At 37.4% G+C, this 20942-nt stretch overlaps 1 protein-coding gene across 1 annotated transcript in view; it reads left to right on the forward strand.

Moving 5' to 3' along the window:
* Window positions 1-20942, forward strand: part of TESK2 (testis associated actin remodelling kinase 2) — a 156938-nt gene that overhangs the window by 118858 nt on the left and 17138 nt on the right. Inside the window, exon 5 of the mRNA XM_031969221.1 lies at window positions 16919-17065. Coding sequence (XP_031825081.1) covers window positions 16919-17065 — 147 coding nt within the window. The remainder of the gene's footprint in view (window positions 1-16918; window positions 17066-20942) is intronic.

The following is a 20942-nucleotide window of genomic DNA, read 5'->3' on the forward strand; positions in this document are numbered from 1 at the left end:
TTATCCTAAAATCATCTTATTATCCCTCTCAAGTAAAACATCAAACAAGAAGAGAAATATTTAACCAAAAGTATTTGCTGCTGTTGTGAAGGATACTTAGAATAGACTCTAAATGAAAGAAGGATTCCTCACAAAGAGCAGAGTTCTTCAGCATCTCCTGTTTATAGATGGCACTGAACTCTGCTTTCAGCTGTTCATTGTTGGAGCATTAAGAGAGAATGATACAGGAAGCAGCAGAATGAGACAGGAAGCAGCATGTGCCAAGTGGGTAAAAGCACCATCATCCCTGCCCCCACCCCCCCCACCCCTCCACCCCTCCACCAAGCCCCAGTAAAGACAACTCAAGATCGTGGATCCAAAAACCTCAGGCCACGAGGTCTACTTCTAGCTCATTCCCTATAACTACTATCCAGGAAAATAACACCTTTGGAAAAGGGGTCTCCTCCCCCGCCCCAGCCACCAATAACACCAACTTCCACTTACCCTGGTAGATAAGTTCAAAAGCCCAAGCAAGAGGGACAACCAGACCTGCTCTACTGTTGCCCCTGAAACAGTCATCTAGGGAAACAATTCCTGTGGGTAAGGATCCCACCAGCTCTACCAACAGTTGACTAACTGCCACTTATAGACAAGCTAGCCTTATAGTCAAGTCCTGGCACCTGAAGAACTAGGCAGAAGATGACATGTGCTAGTCAGCCCAAGGAGATACCTCAGGACACTGAACTCATGAGCCCCTAGAATTGAAGTGCTCTACCCCTACTGTAGGCCACCAGTCTTAACTCCAGCCTGGCTGCCAGATAAGAAAACAAAAAACTCTTAAAAAGCAAAGGCTTATACAGAATGAAAATGAGAGACTGGTTCTATACATCAGGTGTATCCTAAAAAGTAGTGGTTGTAATCATGCCATCAGACAAAGCATAAATAAAAATTTACAGCATAAAAAGATGTAAGTTAGGAATTACATGAGTCACACAGAGCAAACCAATATCATTATCAAACGTATATGGTTCAAATGCCTTAGCATCTAAATGCATAAAGGAAAAATCAACAGAGTCACAAGAAGATATAGACAATAATACCAAAAAAAATTCATTTCCTGCTCTCAGTTAAGGACAGTTTTAGCAGAATGATCAACAAAACACTTATGGCATTTTCTAAATGAGATTGCATGGAATATATGTGGTCATTTTTAAGACAAGTTTCATAAGGTCTTGAAAAATACATATATTCCATGCAATCTCATTTAGAAAATGCCATAAGTGTTTTAGTTCTAGTTTCTTCAATTTGTTCAATTTTATATTTTCTCTTTTGTTGATAATAAATAATAAACAAAACTTATATTTGGTTCTTTGAAAAGACCAGGAAAGTTGATAAAGCTTTTGCCTATCTGATTAAAAATAAGAGCACAGAAAATTGAACCAACAAAGTTAGTAAATAAAGAGAAATCACAACAAAACTAAAAGAATCATATAATACACCATTATTTTTAGTTGTTTTGTGGTGGTTCTTTTTAGTTACATTATTGTAGTCATTATGTATGTTATTTTCTAGCTTATTTCACTTTGCATAAGTTCATATGCATTGGGACAAAACCAGAAACTTCCTTAATTAATATAGGAGTGAAGCAAATATGCCCTTTCCCCTTGCTGTCATTTTATATAGTTTTACAAATAAGAGTAAGACAAAAGAAAGAAATTAAAGGCAAAAAAGGCAAAAAGGAGACAGAATTCTCCTTAATTGCTAATAACATGATGGTTTACTTAGAAATCTCAGGGATCCAGCCAATCTTCAAAAAAAGTTGCAGCATATGATATAAATGTAAAAAAAAATTAACAGCATTTCTCTTTAATAAAAACAAGAAAATTCCATAGTTAATAACAGAAAGATGGGACAAATATGCCAGCTAACTGCTGAGTGTTGGACGGCTGAGACAGAAAAAGAAAGGTGGGTTGGGGCTACTGCTGTAGCTGGTACCAGAGGTTGACCTCTTTTTGAATTTTAAAATGAAATGATCTTTGATATTCAGTGTATGTATCTGTTTTGGATTTATTCTAATATGTGGAGTAAAAGGTATTAGTCTAAACCTAATTTCTGCCAGAGTGCTTTCAAATGAATTTTCAGCAAATATTGTTAAATAGAGAGTAATTTTCTAGATACTTTATGCCTTGGGGGTTATCAGATATTGGGTTATTGAGTACAATTGTTTATGATTCTTCCATTTCCAGTCTATTCTACCGAAATAGTTTTCTATTTTTTCATCTACTACAAAATGGCTTTATAATATGGTCTGAAGCCTAGAAGTGTTACTCTACCTGTGTTCCTGCCTTTTTTGGTTTGTGAGGGTTAACAGCTGGGTACACACTGCACTCTAGGTTTCTGTTGCTGCCACCTGGCACCACTGAGGTGAGATCCAACTTAGCCTTGGTATTTCTTGAGATGACCCACAGGGCCCTCCACGATGCCACAGTGGTGGCCAAGGACTGACCTCTGTTTTTCTTAGTCAAGAAGGCAAACTATACCCTGAAGCACAGACCGTTAGCTGCCCAGCCAAGGATATGGACAAGGCGAGTAATAAGCGTATAGCTCACACCCCTGTCCAGAATCACATCACTTGCAAACCACTCCATTAAAGGACCTTTCAGCTTCCATAGTGACAATTGCGCTGCTATCTGTCCTAACGATCCTGGTTCAGAAATGTGGCTTCAGTGAGCACAAAGGAAAGGGATGGCAAACTCCATCAACTGTATACTTACCTCAAAGAAGATCAAACACCAAGAGGAAATCTTTGAGTTGTCCCAAGTAGAAGATTTGGTAAAGGACTTGAAATAAGCAAGACCCTATCATGACTCCATGTGGACTCTGCATGCCTTCTGCATGGAGATCTCCTTAGTTAGCTTTGAGAAGTCATGAAAAAGGAGAGATCCACCAAGCATATTGGCCATATTCTAAAGGGTGGTTGTCATGTCTTAGCTCCTACAGCAACTACTATAGCAACTTAAGTCACTTAAGTCACTGCCAAGGCATTGCTGGATCATGTATCTTTCATAGCTAAGGAGAGGGGATGAATTCTTAAAACAAAGAATGGTTAAAGGAGACAATATAAATAAATTCAGTTATGTGAAATTTAAAAGTTTTTTCGTGAACAAATAAATGCAACTAAGATTAGAAGGAAGTGGTTAGTTATTACTACATTTTTAATATGTACTAAGACAGGATACAGGTTGTTTAGGTAATTGTAATTGAAATGTAAGAGGAGGATGTCATATGGAAATAGTGGAAACTATGGAAATAGTCACTTTTCATATACTCAGAAGCAGCATTATACCCTGCTGAGCAGGAAGGTCTAGATTCAAATTACAGTTGTCATACTCCAATGTGGCACTCTATGTAAAGTGTCTTGCAAAATTGAAAGCACTACAAAAGCCCCAGGCATTTTATAATGACAACTTATGTCCCAGCATAGTTTATTTTCTTTTTTTATTAAAAGAATTTTATTTTTCCAATTACATGTAAAAATATTTTTTACAGAGCAGCTAGCTGGTGTAGTGGATAGATTGAGCACTAGCCCTCGAGTCAGGAGGACCTGAATTCAAATCTGTCTTTAGACCCTTAACACTTCCTGGGTATGTGACCCTGGGCTGTGATAACCTCAATTGCCTCAGCCAAAAAAAAAAAAAAAAATCTTTCCACATTTATTTTTGTAAGATTTGGAGTTCCAAATTTTCCTTTCTCCCTTCCTCACCTTTCCCCTCCCCAAGATAGCAGGCATTCTGATATGTTATATGTGTATAATTATTTTAAACCTATTTCCATATTAGTCATGTTGTGAAAGAAAAATCAGAACAAAAGGGAAAACCACAAGAAAGAAAAAGCAAATAATTTTTTAAAAGGTGAAAATAGTAGTGTAGTTTATTTTCTTTGTTGTTTATTGAGTTGGTGATAAGTTCAGGAAGGGTAGAGGGCAGTCAGAGTTGATAAAAGATACTAACCTGGGACTGTTTATCTAACTACAGATAAAGTTGTCAATGGTTACTTAAAATTATTTACAAAACACAGGATATTGGGATTGAAATAGCCTTAAATTCATCTAATTCACCTGAACTATTGTGGAGCTTTGGCTCCTTAGGATTTACTAACCCTGGTCCAGGCCACCATTCCCTGAGCAGGACTATCCCTCATCTCTACTATTTAAGTTCAGGAAATATTTGAACTTGTGTTCAAGGTGTTCTCCTATAACCCTGGGAATCAGGAAAGTTTAGGACTTAAGAAAATTTTTTTAAAATACCAGACATCCCACTAAACATGTAGGTCCCATCCCCCATCCCAAACCATACTTTCTCAAAGAGTTAAGCAAAGCCAAAACTCCTTAAAGATTCACTTCTCGTTTTAATGGATCTTTATCTAAGGAAGAATATATACTTTAACTTTAATGATTTGGTACCTGTGTTGTCCAATGTCTTTGCTATTTTTTGCATAAATTTTATTTTAACTCTTAACTTAAAACAACAAAAAGAGAGCATTTCCATCTATCTATATATGGCAGAACATAAAAAGAAGATTGTGTATGAAACCATGAATCATCTTTTATACTACTTACTTTTTTAAAACATATGTAATACACACATTATTTTCAAAATTGTACTGCTTTGTCTTCATTGAATTTTTCCCCCTTCCTCCTTTATAATTTATTGATATTTTAAAATTATGTTTGTATTTTAGGACTTCAGTTCTCTTACCATCTGACGTTTAAAAACCAATTGTAGCAAATGAAACTCAATAATTGTTTAAGTGATATGGCCTAAAAATAACAACTTGATTTCTGGAAAAATGCATTTCTCTAGAACTGAATAACATAAAATAAAATATATTTTCTCTAGGAAGAAATGCTTATTCTAAACTTTAGAATTCATTTTTGAAAATGTTTATTCTAAACTTTGTACATATCCAGAATTGAGATTGTGTTATTAGTGTTCAGGTTTTTGTTCTGTTCTTTCTTCCTCCCAACCTCAGTCCTTTCTTACCCTCATTCTACATGTATATCTTTGAGGATTTACTCCCACTTTACTATATACTCTATATAGATGCTAATACAGATGTTACTTAGTGTTATATTTAATAACTACGAAGGTCAGATAGTTGAAGATCATCTTCATATTAAAATTAATTTACAGAATTTCAGTGTCAGAAACTATATTACTTTTTAATGGGATCATATCTTAAGAAATATTAAAATGATTTTCTTGTTTTAATCACCTCTTTTCATTCTTTAATACTCATTACTCTATGTCAGCCACTGTACTAAATTCTCAGGATACAAAGAAAGGCAAAAGGTAGTCTGTGCTCTTAAAGAGATTACAGTCTAATAGTGGAGACAACATGGAAACTTATACAGAGCAATCCTTACTCATCAATGGCATAGCTGTGCCCCTCTTAATTCACCTCTGTGATAGAGATCTAGAAAATGCACCAGACGAGTCCCAATTAAGAATCCAAGAAAAATTCACAGTGACTTATTTCTAGCCCAAGTTAGCATGTGGATATCTTTTGATATGAGATCTTTTGGCAGTGGAGATAGGGCTCTAGCTAGGCGTGTGCCACACATCCCAGCAAACAGGGACTGAAAGAGACCATACTGTGTACTAGAATAAGAGGCCCTGAACTCATACAAGGAAATATGGATATTTTGCAAGATGCATGAACATGTGTCACATAGCATTTTTGTTTTTTATTACCAAATTCTGGACCTGAAATGAAAGACAGTATGAGAAAGTAATTTGTGCATATAAGTGGTTGTAGGCTCTAATATGTGTACTAACTAGAGATCATGTTCAGAAGCAAATAATAGCTGTATGGTTCTGACCCCAAAAATGGAGCCTCCAGTCCAATCTAGTTCAAGAATCCAAGACCAAAGGATAATATGTAATTTTGTCACTTTGAATCTGCAAAGCTTTCCAACTGTCTGATAGTGGCTGAATCTAAGAGTGGTCTACTAGAACTCAGGTAGAAATCCACAGGTATGTTGCATAGATTTAAACAAAAGATGGGAACTTGGAGAATTAAGACCAGAATGATAATAATTATACTTTGCACTGGATCAGACCAGTTTGGGAACTCTGAAAACTTAAACTCTGAGATCTTGGAATAATAAAACACTCAGTATTTCAAGAAAGCAGGAAAAACACCTAAGAAGATAAAAGCTCTGTCCAGATATTCCCTCTTCTTCCCCCCTCCCCCCAACCTCCCTGAGATGAGCACAAAGCCTGGCCCTAAGATAAAGCGCTAAACCAGAAAATAGACTAGAAGAATGAGCAAATGAAGAAAAAAATAAAATCACACCATGAAGCATTATTATGTTGACAGATATATTAAAACCTGAAATCGAGAAGAAAAGAATGATTCCAAAACATTTATTAAAAAAAGCTTCCCCCCAAAAAAAACTTCTCAAAAAACAACCCACAGCTTACACACAAGTTCAACTAGATTTTCTGGGAGTTAGGTGCTTGAAATCAAGATAGCAGAATAAAGCCAAAGACTTGCCTGAGCTTTTCCTATTTCCCCTCCATCCAACTTTAAAATAATGCCTCAATATGGATTCTGAAATGGCAGAACCAGCAAAAGATGGGGTGAAACAGTTTTCTGGCCAAAGACAACTTAGGAAAGATCTTTCTCACTGGGGTTAGAGTGGGATACAGTCCAATGCAAACCATGCCCTACCTATCCAACAACAGTCCTTGAGGGTGACTAAATCTGTGAAAGCTTCTAGAGCCCTCAGCTCAGATAGTAATTGGGTTGGATAACTGGTCAGAAGTTAATTACAAGTAACCTTTGATGACACTGGGTGCAGGACTTTACTATCCATATGCTGTTCCAGGTTGAGGAGGAGCACTAGCATCCTAGATCATGCAGTCACAGGTGAGTTGGGATCTTGGTTATAATTCTAAGGCAGAAAAGAGAGCTTGTGTTCACTCATGGACAAGAGTCCAGGCTAGGATAGCAGTGACTACCTCTCTCTTTAGATCATAGCACTTTGGAAGAACTGAAAATTTATAGAACCTCAGAACTACCTATGAAAACAGCAGCAAGAAAAACCAGAAGCTTGGAATAATGTTCCTTCCACCCCAGGAGCAGAGCCCAATTATAACATAAAGTCTAAAATCAAGAAGAATGAGCAAACAACAAAGAAGTCGGACCATAGAAAATTATTGTAGTGACAGGGAAGATCAAAACACACATTCAGAAGAAGACAACAAAAAAGCAGCTACAAGAATAAATAATAATAAAATTTATGCAAAAAGTAGCAGACAATGGGCAACATAGGTACCAAATCATTAAAGTCAAAATATACATTCTTCCTTAGACAATGATCCATTAAGATGGGAAGTGAATCTTTAAGGAATTTTGTTTTTGTTTAACTCTTTCATTAAGCTAGAGAAAATATTGCAAGCAGCCAGAAAGAAACAGTTTAAATATTGTGGAACCAATCAGGATAACACCAGATTTAACTACTTGTATATAAAAGGTTTGTAAAACTTGGAATATGATATTACAAAGAGGAAAGAAACTGGGATTACAACAACCAAGTATAATCTACCCAGCAAAACTGAGTGTAATTCTTCTGGGAGAAAATTGACATTTGATGAAATAAAAGACTTTGAAGCATTACTGATGTAAAAACCAGAGTTGAATGGAAATTTTGGTTCTCAAATACAAGCCTCAAGAGAAGTATAAAAAGATAAAAAGAGAAGTCACAGCTTCAGTAAGGTTAAACTGTATAATTCCTTTTTTTTTATTTTTTTTATTTAATAGCCTTTTATTTACAGGATATATACATGGGTAACTTTACAGCATTAACAATTGCCAAACCTCTTGTTCCAATTTTTCACCTCTTACCCGCCCCCACCCCCTCCCCTAGATGGCAGGATGACCAGTAGATGTTAAATATATTAAAATATAACTTAGATACACAATAAGTATACATGACCAAAACATTATTTTGCTGTACAAAAAGAATCAGACTCTGAATTATTGTACAATTAGCTTGTGAAGGAAATAAAAAATGCAGGTGTGCCTAAATATAGGGATTGGGAATTCAAATGATGGTTTTTAGTCATCTCCCAGAGTTCTTTTTCTGGGTATAGCTAGTTCAGTTCATTACTGCTCCATTAGAAATGATTTGGTTGATCTTGTTGCTGAGGATGGCCTGATCCATCAGAACTGGTCATCATCTAGTATTGTTGTTGAAGTATATAATGATCTCCTGGTCCTGCTCATTTCACTCAGCATCAAACTGTATAATTCCTACATGGGAAGATGGTACTTGTTACTCCTAAGAACTTTATCGTTTTTAGATAGTTAGGAGTGTGCATGGACAGAGGGCATAGGTGTGAGTTAAAAAAAAAAAAATTATGAGGTGAGAAAAAAGAATGGTTATGATGAGATGATATCTAAAAAAAAAAAATTAAAACTAAGGGCTGAGAAATAGGAATGTAGCAGGGGAAAGGGGAAAGGATAAGTAGAACAAGATAAATTATATCATGAAAGTGTTCTATGCATACCCTTTGACCCAGCAATTTCACTACTAGGTCTGTATCCCAAAAGGATCAAAAAAAAAAAAAGGAAAAAAGGAAAACGACCTATATAACATATTTATGATAGACTTTTTATGATGGCAAAGCATTAGAAATCGAGGGGATAAATTTGAGGAATGGCTGAACAAGTTGTGGTATATGATTGTCATGGGATACTTACTATTCTGGTATAAGAAATGACAAGCAAGATGCTTTCAAAAAAACCTGGAAAGATTTACATGAACTATTGATGCAAACTGAAGTGTCTAGGACCAGGAGAACATTAGTACACACAGTAACCACAATATTGTATGATGATCAGCTGTGAATGACTTAGCTATTCTCAACAACTCAAAAATGCAAGAAAATACTTTAGGACTTATGATGAAAAATGCTATCCATCTCCAGAGGAAAAAATGATGGCATCTGAATTAAGATCAAATGTACTTTTTTTAAACTTTCATTTTTTCCTTTCTTTTTTTTTGAGGGGATGGTCTTTTTTTTTTTTTTAACATGATTAATTTGGAAATATTTTGCATAACTACACTGTGAAAACTATATAAAATTGCTTGTCTTCTCAATGAGAAGGGAGAAAAAGAAGGGAAGGAGAGAATTTTCAATTCAATATTTTAAAAAATTAATGTTAGAGGCAACTAGATAGCACTGTGTATAGAGCACTGCCCTGGCATTAGGAGGAATTTTGGCCTCAGATACTTGCTAGCTGGGAAGCCCTGGGCAAGTCACTTAACCCCAGTTGCCTCTTCCAAAAATAGAATGTTTAAAATTATTTTTATATGTAACAAGTTTTTTAAACAATGATTTTTATTTAAGGTGCGGAAAGCACCTAATATGTGCCGAGTAATGCACTGACCACTTTATAGATATTTCATTTGATCCTCATAACAACTCTGGAAATTAGGTGCTGTTTATCTCCTTTTACAGTTCAGGAAATCTTTTGCAGCAGAAAACAAACAATTTAGATGAGCAAATACCTTCCTCTTCTATGACTCAGCTAATGTTTGATCAGAGGGTGGATATAGGGTGTGCTCAGTGAAGACTGGTACCTCTGGGGTGAGGGCTGCTTTTCACCTGGGGTGTCCCTCTGTAGAGAAGCTGTAGCATGTACAATAGTCACACCTGGTAAACTGTTTCGGCAGATGGGCTAAACCTAATTGAGGGTAACTAAGGGGTCTCAGACCCTAGGGTGAGTTAGGGGGGTGATTACATTGGGCATATGAAAACTTCCCCCCGTGGAATGGGCAGATGAGAACAACATGTTCCAACAGCCATGAAGGCAGGGGAAGACGGTGCTGGGAAGTGCCTGGAGTTTGCTTAGACATCGAAGTCTCCCAGGTCATCCATTACATCTCAAGCCATGACCAGTCATCTGGACTGTCCTGCCACTGGACAGTGATGGCCCTAGAAGAGAGAGTGAGGATGATAATGTCGTGCAACTCTGCCTCCCTTAAGTCTGATTTATGCACGAATCAAAAAGTGAGAGAGGGTTACTGATTAAGAGTATTTCTGTTTTCTCTTTCAAAGAATATTGAATGATTTAAATGCTTGGATAGCAGCATCTTATTGAAAAAAGCCTGTGAGTTGGTATTTTTAACAAGTCAAATGTTTTGTCATAATCAACAAAATAGAAGCCCAATTGACTTATATTCTCAAACAACTTTAAATCAGTTGTGAAATGGTAAAGATGGGTCCATTGTTGAATATCGTTTGTGAAAGCAAGCTTGTTCCTTACAAATAACTTCTTCTGGGAGCTTTCATTTATGTATAGATGACTCTCAATGACATTTTGTAGAGATGGGAAAGTAGGCAATTAATTAGCATTTATTTAGTGTTTATTATTTAGTAGTTATCGATATTCTCTCACACTTTTTTTCAGTATCACTCAGGGCCAAGGTTTTTCTACTCCTTTAAAATCTTCCCCTTTAGCTTCTTGTACGTCAGTTGGTGGGCAGCTATGTGGTGCAGTGGATAGAATGCTGGACCTGAAGTAAGGAAGAATCATGTTCTTGATCTAGCCTCAGACAGTTACTTAGGACTCTGAGCATGTCACTTAATCCTGTTTGCCTAAGTTTGTTATCTGTCATGTGATCTGGAGAAGGAAATAGCAAACCACTGTGATGTTTAAAAAGTTCAAGAGGTATTTTCTGAGTAATTTAATCATTTTACTAATAAGGTTAGCATATTATTAATAAAAGAGGTCAATGGCATTCTCAAATGCTAAAGACAGTTATGACAAAGAGCTTAGCTTATATGCCCTTGGAAAAGTGCACATTGCAGAGGGTGACAGTCAACTTTGGCTAACAATTAATGAGAAAATGAATATTACATTGAGAATAGGCTCTTTCCAAGCCAAGGGATATCATGTCATTCTTAGACAAAGATTATTTCTACACCCTAGCTTTGGACAATCTAATCAAAGGATTTATCTGCATTCAAATCTGAATAGAATACATTGAGTATCCTCACCTTAGATGAAATTCCTTGTAAAGTTAGGTGGGGTCTGACCAGTATTGAGAAGTGTTTATTCAATCTCATCATCAGTAATATCCTTCTGGAGACTGAACTTTGAAATGAGGAATATGGAAAAAGGGGGAATTCTGGATTTTCTCAAATCATTGGTTATCAATAATCATTTCTCACCAGTTATGGGAAGACCTCATAGTTGTATAAACTCTTCCACAGATTACCTCTATATATACTTGGACTAAACTGACTGCTTTTCCCTCTTTTTTTCACTTTGATGCCATTTCCATTTCTCTTATAAGCATTTCTCTAATGCTTATATTACTTTAGTTTAATCAGCCTTAGTGGAAGTAATTGTTTGCTATAACTATTTTTTTTAAATCTCCATTTTTCTTCAGTTGCTTTTTTTCCACTTCCATTCTTAAATACCCTTGGGATGTTTAACCATGCTTCATTTTAACTAGTTTTACACTTTAGTGGGTTTTTTTTTTTCAGAAGACGAAATTGAAGCCATCTATAATCATTTTTAAAAAATGCTCTAAATCAATATGGATTAGAGAAATGAAAATTAAAACAACTTTGAAGGTGCTACCTCACACCTCTTAGATTGGCTAAGATGACGGGAAACGATAATAATAAATGTTGGAGGGATATGGGGAAACTGCTGGGACACTGTTGCATTGTTGGTGGAGATGTGAAATGATCCAACCATTCTGGAGAGCAATTTGGAACTCTTCCCAAAGGGCTATCAAACTGCATAGTCTTTGACCCAGCAGTGCCCCTACTAAGTCTGTATCCCAAGGAAATCATAAAGGAGAAAAGGACCCACAAATATTTGGAGCAGCCCTTTCTGTGGTAGCAAAGAATTGGAAAATGAGTAGATTTTCCAACAGTTAGGGGAATGGCTGAACAATTTGTGCTATATGAAGGTAATGGAATATTATTCTTTTTTTTTTTTTTTAATTTAATAGCCTTTTATTTACAGGTTATATGCATGGGTAACTTTACAGCGTTAACAATTGCCAAACCTCTTGTTCCAATTTTTCACCTCTTACCCCTCACCCCCTCTCCTAGATGGCAGGATGACCAGTAGATGTTAAATACATTAAAATATAAATTAGATACACAATAAGTATACATGACCAAAACATTATTTTGCTGTATAAAAAGAATCAGACTCTGAAATATTGTACAATTAGCTTGTGAAGGAAATCAAAAATGCAGGTGGGCAAAAATATAGGGATTGGGAATTCAATGTAATGGTTTTTAGTCATCTCCCAAAGTTCTTTTTCTGGGCGTAGTTGGTTCAGTTCATTACTGCTCCATTGGAAATGATTTGGTTGATCTCATTGCTGAGGATGGCCAGGTCCATCAGAACTGGTCATCATCTAGTATTGTTGTTGAAGTATATAATGATCTCCTGGTCCTGCTCATTTCACTCAGCATCAGTTCGTGTAAGTCTCTCCAGGCCTTTCTGAAATCATCCTGTTGGTCATTTCTTACAGAACAGTAATGTGGAATATTATTCTATTAAAAATGATGAACAAGCTGATTTTAGATAGTCCTGGAAAGATTTACATGAACTGATGCTAGGCCAAACAAGCAGAACCAGGAATACACTGTACACAATAAAAGCAAGAATATTTGATGATCAACTATGAAAGACTTGGTTTTTCTCAGTGGTTCATTAGTCCAAAGCACTCCCCATAGACTTTGCATAAAAAATGCTATCTACATCCAGAAAAAGAACTATGGAGAATGAATTTAAATCAACACATGCTATGTTCACTTCTTTTTTTCTGTTGATTTTTTTTCTCTCCCATGGTTTTTTCCTTCTGTTCTGATTTTTCTCTCCCAATATCATTCATAAAGCAATGTACATTAACAATTAAGATAATTTTTAGAAAAAGACTAATATGATTTAGCTCTTCCAGGAGTAACCAGTAAGCATTAGTTATTGGACATGGTTCTCACATTTCGAGCACCAACAATCAGATCTAAGTTTATAAACAGTCTCATTAAAATATACATCTCTACCCTTTTTCCCACCATTCTTCAGTAGAAGGATCCCATATAGAATCAAAATTAATTTAAAAAATTTATTAATGGGTGGTTATGGTCAAAAAATTCATCACCAATGGTTCTACTATGGATAATTGCCTCTTTCTACTTAAATGGATAGGTCCTTGGAAAATAGACTCAGTCTGTTCCTAGGCTAGACTGAAAACTTCCCCAACCTGATGGAGTAATTTTGCTGGATCTACCAATTTCTTGGAGATCTCTCTCAGCTTGTGATGGTGGAGGATGATAGTCAAAACTGAGATTTCTTTGATCTCTTAGAATCTGAAGCAGTCTTTAGATGTGGTCTCAGTGGGCCTCTTATAACAGCATCTCTAGTGGGCACACTACATGTTATTCGCGTTTTATAGGTAAGGAAACTGGAATATATAGACATGAAAAGACTTGCTTGATTTCATATTGCTAAAAAGTGTCAGATCTTTGATCTGATTGTTGGTGCTTGAAATGCAAGAACCATGTCCAATAACTCCAGGATTCTGAAGCTACATCCAAGGCCTTAACAGTACGTAGAATGCAGAGCCTAGTGTTAGCCATAACTGAGTTCAAATCTAGCCTCACACACCAGGCTTTGTGAGCTTGGGCAGGTCATTTTATATTTATATGCCCTTTTTCCTTGATTGTAAAATAAGAAAAAGAATAGCACCTATGTCCCAGGGTGGTTGTGTTTTTTTTTGTTTTTTTTTTTTTTTTTTAAATTTCATATTCCAAATACTCCCTTCAGCCCCTCCTCTGTCCATTGGAAGGCAAAAAATATTCAGTGTACATATGAAGTCATGTGAAGCATTTCCATATTAGCCATGTTACAAAAAATAAAATGAAATAAAAAGCAAAAAAATGAAGTAAAAAATATATATTTAAATCTGCACTCAGTTCATCAGTTCTTTTTTTGGAAGTAGATAGCCTTTTTTATCATGGGTCCTTTTCTTTCACAGTTGATCATTATTACCGTATTGCTGTTATTGTGTCAATGTTCTCTTGGTTCTGCTCAATTCATTTTGGGCCAATTTACATAGGCTTTTTGGGAAACGCTATATAATACAATAATATTCTATAAAAATCACTAAACCAATAAGAATTAAAAGAAAAACAGGAAGCTGGGAAAAATTCTTAGCAAGTTTCTCAAATAATAGTCTTCTCAAATATATAGGAAATTGGGCCAAACTTATTAATTAAAAAAAAAAGATCCATTCATTAATTGATAAATGGGATTGAACAGTTTTCAGAGAAAGAACTAAAAGCTGTGAATAATCATATAAAATGCTTTAAATTACTAATAATTAAAGAAATGCCAATCAAAACAAGTGTGAGGCACCACCTCACAATACATCAGATTATCCTATCCATCATGTCAGAAAAGACAATTGACAAATGCTAAAGGGGGATGGAGGAAAATAGGGACACTAATGGACTGTTACAGATGGAGCTGTGAATTGGTCCAACAACTTTTGGAAAACAGTTTGAAATCCTGCCAAAAGGGCTATGAAGCTATGTATCCCTTTTGATACAGCAATTCCACTCCCAAAGAGGTCAAAGAAAAATGAAATGGTGTTGTAAGGATTAAGTAGAATAAGATTTGTCAAATGCTTGTATTAATGCCATTATTAGCTGGTAGCAATATACCACGTTACCCCTTTTGATGAAATATTAGGGGATCGGAGAACTCAGATATAGGAATAAAATAAGATTGTTTTAAATAAAACAAAAATTGTATGAAAATAGAAACATCTTTCTCAAGTGATTACAATAATGTGTCTTTTTTTGAGACTCTTTTTTGGGGGGTTAGTGACCCATGAGAAAAGAGCCCAAGTCTGCCTGGCCCCTGAGAGCTAAGAATAGCTAAGAGCAAGGACCTTAGTCTAGAAAGATTGCAGACATTTAGGACAAGTTGTCCAAGCCCAAGGCTTCTCTTTGGGAACAAGGAAATCATTGCTGTGGTATATGGGCCAATGTTGTATGTTCAGGTTGGAAATGTTTATTATGTGCAGGTTTGCATTCATCACACACACACACATGCACACCCACCCATCAAGAATATTCAGGTTTTGTGGTTTTTGGAGTAGCCAGTTGCCTTGCCTTTCAGCCATAACAAAACTGTTAGTCCTCCTTCTGTCTCTCCACTCTCACAGCACTGATTTGTATTTTTCTTGTCCTTGCTCTTTGAATCTAGTCTATGCTGATTGGATTACATTTTCTCTCCCTTTGGCCTTTCTTCATCGTCCCATCTTTTCCATTTCTGTCTTTGTGTTGCTATTCAGATCAGTAGTTAACTGTGCACAAAGTCGATACTCTGCTTTTCTGTAGGAGTTGGCATCAACCTCTGAACATGGCTCAATATACTTCTCTTAGAACCTGGCCACTAGTTATTAAAGCATCAGACTCTTCTGGAACAGTGGGGAAATCAGAATAGCTTCCTAGAGTCAAAGAAATAAACTCCACTCTCTTCAAATCTTTGCTTCCTAATGGATGAAAGATAAGATTCTATACAATTACATTTCATCCAAGAGAGAGCCCAGTAGCTCTTCTCTAAAAATCCTAGAATTTGAGGATGAAGCCAGGGGATAGCAATGGCCGCAGTGCCATGTTGAGATTTTCTAACAGGAATTACCAAGTAAGATTAAGTGTGTTGCATCTGTAGGCCTTTCTTTTGCAGTCCTTGCCTCAATACTGTCTTCTTGATGTATGCACATGCATCTGGGAAGTGGGTACCTGGGAGGAAGCCAAGGAGCTCCCAGGGAGTTGCTGTTGGTTCACATAGCCATGGATTCCCTTTTAAGCCCTGTGTGGCTTAACAAAGAATGTTTCTACCTTTTCTGGAAACAAGGCCAGAACCTGGAGGAATATGAAAAACTGTGGCCTACGGCGTGTCATCTCAATGCAGATGGTTCAGCTCTTGTCACTTCATAGCTAGACTATTGCAGTCACTACTGTTTGGTCGGCCTCCCTCCTGTGTCTCACCATTCCAGGCCTTCCTATATCCAGCTTTTAAATTGATCTTCCTAAAGTGCAAGTCTGATCCTATCATTCCCCTATTTAGTCAGCCCAGACTTTCTCTTGCTTCCAGGATCAAATATAAAATCCTCTTCTTATCCCCCTGACCTTGCCAGTCTTCCTACACCTTACACCATATTCAGGAGAGGTCAGGGATACTGCCGTCCTTTTTATTCCCTGAACAAAATATGCCATCTTCTAACTGTGAGTCTTATCTCTGGCCGGAGATAAGCCTCTTTTCATCTCTGCTTCTTGGATTCCTTCAAGGCTCAGCTAGAATGAAGAAGCCCTTTTCCATCCTCCAAAGAGGAGACCTAACGGTCTTCCTTACTGATGAGCTCAGCTGATATTTATCTTGTGTTGCCTGTTTGCACAATCTTGTCTGCATGTTGTTTCCTCCCTTAGACTGTGAGCTCCTAAGAACAAGGACTGTCATTGGCCTTACTTTGTTTCCCCAGGGCTTAGCCCAGGCCTTGGGAGGAGACAATGATAGAGTACTCGGATGTTAGGTAGAGCTGTTGACCTGTGGGTTAGTACTTCCTGCTCAGCCTCCCCATTGTGGAAAATGTCATAGGCAAACTCAGCCTGTCGTTCTTCCCTTCATCCTTTTGTTCATTTCACTTATTTACAATTTTATTCAGCATTTATTTTCTGATCCCTTAGGGTGTATAGGCCTGTGCTTAGCAACATTGTAAGGCACGTACCCGTGGATAAAGTTTGCATCCTTCCTTCATTGCAGTGATGTCACAAGCAGCTTACTCATATCTGACAAACTTGGATTCCCCTTCCCCCCTGTTTTGCAGTATATCAACTGTGGGAACCTGGAACAACTCCTAGACAGTGACCAACACCTACCCTGGACTGTGAGAGTGAAGCTGGCGTGCGACATAGCTATGGGACTTCGCTACCTTCACTTTAAGGGCATTTTCCATCGGGACCTCACATCTAAGGTACAAAAAAGATGAATCTTTCAGAGGATTTCCCTATCTTCTGACAGGCATGATTATATTGTGTGATCGTAGAATCCCAGATTAGGGCAGAACCCTGGAGTCAATAAATCAGTTCAGCCAGCCTTCACTAAATGCCTGCTGTGCAGTAGGTATCTTACTAATTACCGAGAAAACAAAAAAAGCAAAAACAGTTTTTGTTCTCAAGGAATTCCCGTTGCAATGGGAGAGAGAGCTTGCAAACAATAGGCACATATAAGATATGTGCAGGTTAAATTGGAAGTAATATCAGAAGAAAGGTGCTAGCATTGAGGGAAGGATTGGGAAGGGACTAAGACAAAAGGTAGGAAAAAGCCAGGGAAGTCAGGATGTGGAGGTTAGGCAGGAGAGCATTCCATGAGGGGCAGCCTAAAGATAGGAAGTGGATGGAAGATTGGTCTGGTGAGACAGGGGCAAGAAGGGCAGTGTCACTGGCAACGAATGAAGTGGAAGATCAGAGGAAGGGTGTGTGTGTGTACTCATGTGTGTGAGTGCATGTGTGCAGTATATGTGTGCGCACATGTGAAGGACTTTGAATGCCAAACAGCATTTTATGTTGATCCTGGGAGGGATTTGGATTCAGTGGAGTTGATTGAATAGGGTGGTCACATGGGCAGACTTCAGTTAAGGGGAAGATGGATTTGAATAGAGCTGGGAGTCTAACCAGCAGACTACTTACTGCCTGGTCCAGAGATGAGGTAATGAAGGCCTGCACTAAAGTGGCAACGGTGTTGGGGAGAGAAGATTCCATGCATAAGATTCTAGGGAAAAGACAGTAGCTGGTATGCCTGGTATCCCAGCCCTTTGGACATAGTGCTAAATCGATTTCCAAAATGGTGGAATCAGTGGATAAAACCAACAGTACTTTAGTTTCTCAATTTTCCCACATGCCCTCCAACATTGGTCACTTTCCTTTACATTCCTAGTAGACTATGAGTTGTTAGAGAACAGGGGTGATCTTGTTATTTCTCTAACTCCCCAGTTCTTAGCACCTAGTAGGCACTTTATAAGTGCTAGTTGACTGACCAAAATAGCTGGGGTGAGGTGTGAGCTGGGAAAACCTTCTGGAAAAAAGTTGAAAGTCTGCTTAGCAACTTTCAAGAGATAGAGAATTTTAAACAGTGCTCTCCATCTTGCCTCTAAATGAGGTTCTTTTAGGCTAAACTCGGAGTTCACATTCTGACTGAGGAGCCCTTGTGTTCACAAATCAGCCAAACCCCCCTCCTAGGGCAGATACAGGAGAATGACCCAGAATGACTTCTCTCTTCTGAGTATCTTTTTGCTTTGGGATGTTTTAGACAAGGTGGAAACCATAAGAACACTTATAGCCTGGGTCTGATGTGGGAATCAAAGAGAATGAAAGAGGATAATGTAATTTTCCCTAAGGCCTGAAATTCCTTGATCCCATGTTCATGGCCAGCACTAAGGCTTTTTTCATATCCCATTCTTCTGGACTGCTCTAAAATAGCTTTTGACACCTTTTCTTTTCTTTTCTTTTCTTTTTTTTTTTTTTTTGATTATTTTTAATAGTATTTAATTTTGTCCAAATATAAAGATAGTATCAACATTCACCTTTGCAAAACTTGTGTTCCAATTTTCCCAAAATAGGAAGCAATCTGATATAGGTTAAATATGTGCAATCTTTTATTTTAATTATAGCTTTTTATATACAAAACATATGCATGGGTAATTTTTCAACAATGATCCTTGCAAAATCTGTTCCAACTTTTCCCCTCCTTCCCTCCACCCCCTTTCCTAGATGGCAGGTAGTCCCATACATGTTAAATATGTTAAAGTATGTGTTAAATACAATATATGTATACATATTTATACAGTTATCTTGTATGTGCAGTTCTTTTAAACATATTTCTATTTTCGTCATGCTGCACATACCAAAAAAAAAAGAAAAATACAAACTGAACAAACAACAATAAAAAGTGGAAAATACTATGCTCTGATCCACATTCAATCTCCATAGTTCCTCCTCTGGATGCTGATTACTTTTTCCATCACAAATCTCTTGGATTTACCTTGAATCACCTTATTGTTGAAAAGAACCACATCCATCAGAGTTGATCGTTATATAATCTTGTTGCTGTGTACAATGTTCTCTTGGTTCTGTTTACTTCACTTGGCATCAGTTCATGTAAATCTTTCATGGTTTTCTGTTGTCAACTTGCTCATCAATTTTTATAGAACAGTAATAATCCATTACATTCATATTACCATAACTTATCGAGCCATTCCCCAACTGAGGAGATTCACTCAATTTCCAGTTCCTTACCACTACAAAAAGAGCTGCTACATTTTTGCACATTTGGGTCCTTTTTCCTTTTTTTTTTTTTTTTTAAATGATCTCTTTAGACTATAGACCCAGTAGTGAGCCTGTTGTATCTCAGGGTAAGCACAATTTGATAGTCCTTTGGGCAAAGTTCCAAGTTGTTCTCCAGAATGGTTGGATCATCTCACAACTCCACCAACGTTGCATCAGTGTCCCAGTTTTCCCAGTTCCCAATAGACCCCTCCAACATGTATCATTATCTTTTCCTGTCATTTTAGCCAATTTGAGAAGTGTGAAGACACTTTCATTCATTTTTTTCTTGATATTCTATTTTCTGTAAGTTATTATGACACTATTCTCTTCTGACTGCCCTCCTAGCTATCTGACTGACTTCTCAACCTCCTTTACTGGATCTTTATTCAGATCATACTTGGAAGGTTGGTGTCTTCCTGAGGCAATGGGGGTTAAGTGACTTGCCCCGGGTCACACAGACAGGAAGTGTCTGAGACTAGATTTGAACTCAGGTCCTCCTGACTTCAGGGCTGGTGCTCTATCCACTATAACTGCCTCTGAATCTGCATTTTTACTGATTAGCCTCCATGCCTAGAATTCTCCCCCTCCCCATCTCTCTTTCCTGTTTTCTCTGGCTTCTTGTAGGTCCCAACAAAAATTCTGCTTCATACAGGAGGCCTTTCCTGAGCTGCCTTAATGGTAGTGTCTATCCTCTGTTTATTATTTTCAATTTATCCTTATGTGGACATAGTTGTTTTCATATTTCCTCACTCATTCAGTCCCGAGCTCCTCAGGAGCAGGATGTGTGCTTGCCTTTCTTTGTATTCCCACCTTATTACTGTGCCTAGCACATAACTGCTGCTTAATAAATGCTTAGCAACTTGATAGTATTTGCTTAATGCTCTGTGTGTCCAGGCCTGTGGGAGAGACTGTGGAGGACCAATCTGGGGTAGACACTGCCCACTTTTGGAGACCTGAGTTCAGTCTCTACAATGTCATCTACCTGCTTCAGGTAGAGATATGCTATCAGAGGAAGAACTGAGGAAGAACTTTTTTTTCCCACATCATTTATTGGTCTTTGACAAAGTGATGACTAGAACCCAGGATCGATTAATCAACAAACATTAAGAGGCTGCTGTATGCCAAGAGTCCAAACTTTTAAACACAAAGGAGATGAAGGGAGACCATCTATCCATGAGTGTATGATCTATTTGCATATGTATGGGGTTCTGTGTTTCGGTAATAGAGTGGACACCAGTTTGGCTGGGCAATTGAGTATATAATGAAAAGCCTAACAGGTACTTTCTATTTTAGATCAGAGGCAGTAGGGAGCTACTCTGGAGTGAATCAGGGGCAACAGGATCAGTTCATACTTAGGAAAGATCAGTGCGTCACTTGAGTAGAAGACAGTTCCAACTTGGCACTAAAGCTTCTGCTCTGTGGTGACTGCTCCATTAGAATGCAAGCTCCTTGAGAGCAGGTACTATCATTTCTAATTATATTCACAGCTTATTGAAGTGCTTAGCATATAATTAATGCTCACTGAAT

This window comes from Sarcophilus harrisii, chromosome 4 (assembly GCF_902635505.1).
Source record: "Sarcophilus harrisii chromosome 4, mSarHar1.11, whole genome shotgun sequence".
NCBI lineage: Eukaryota > Metazoa > Chordata > Mammalia > Dasyuromorphia > Dasyuridae > Sarcophilus > Sarcophilus harrisii.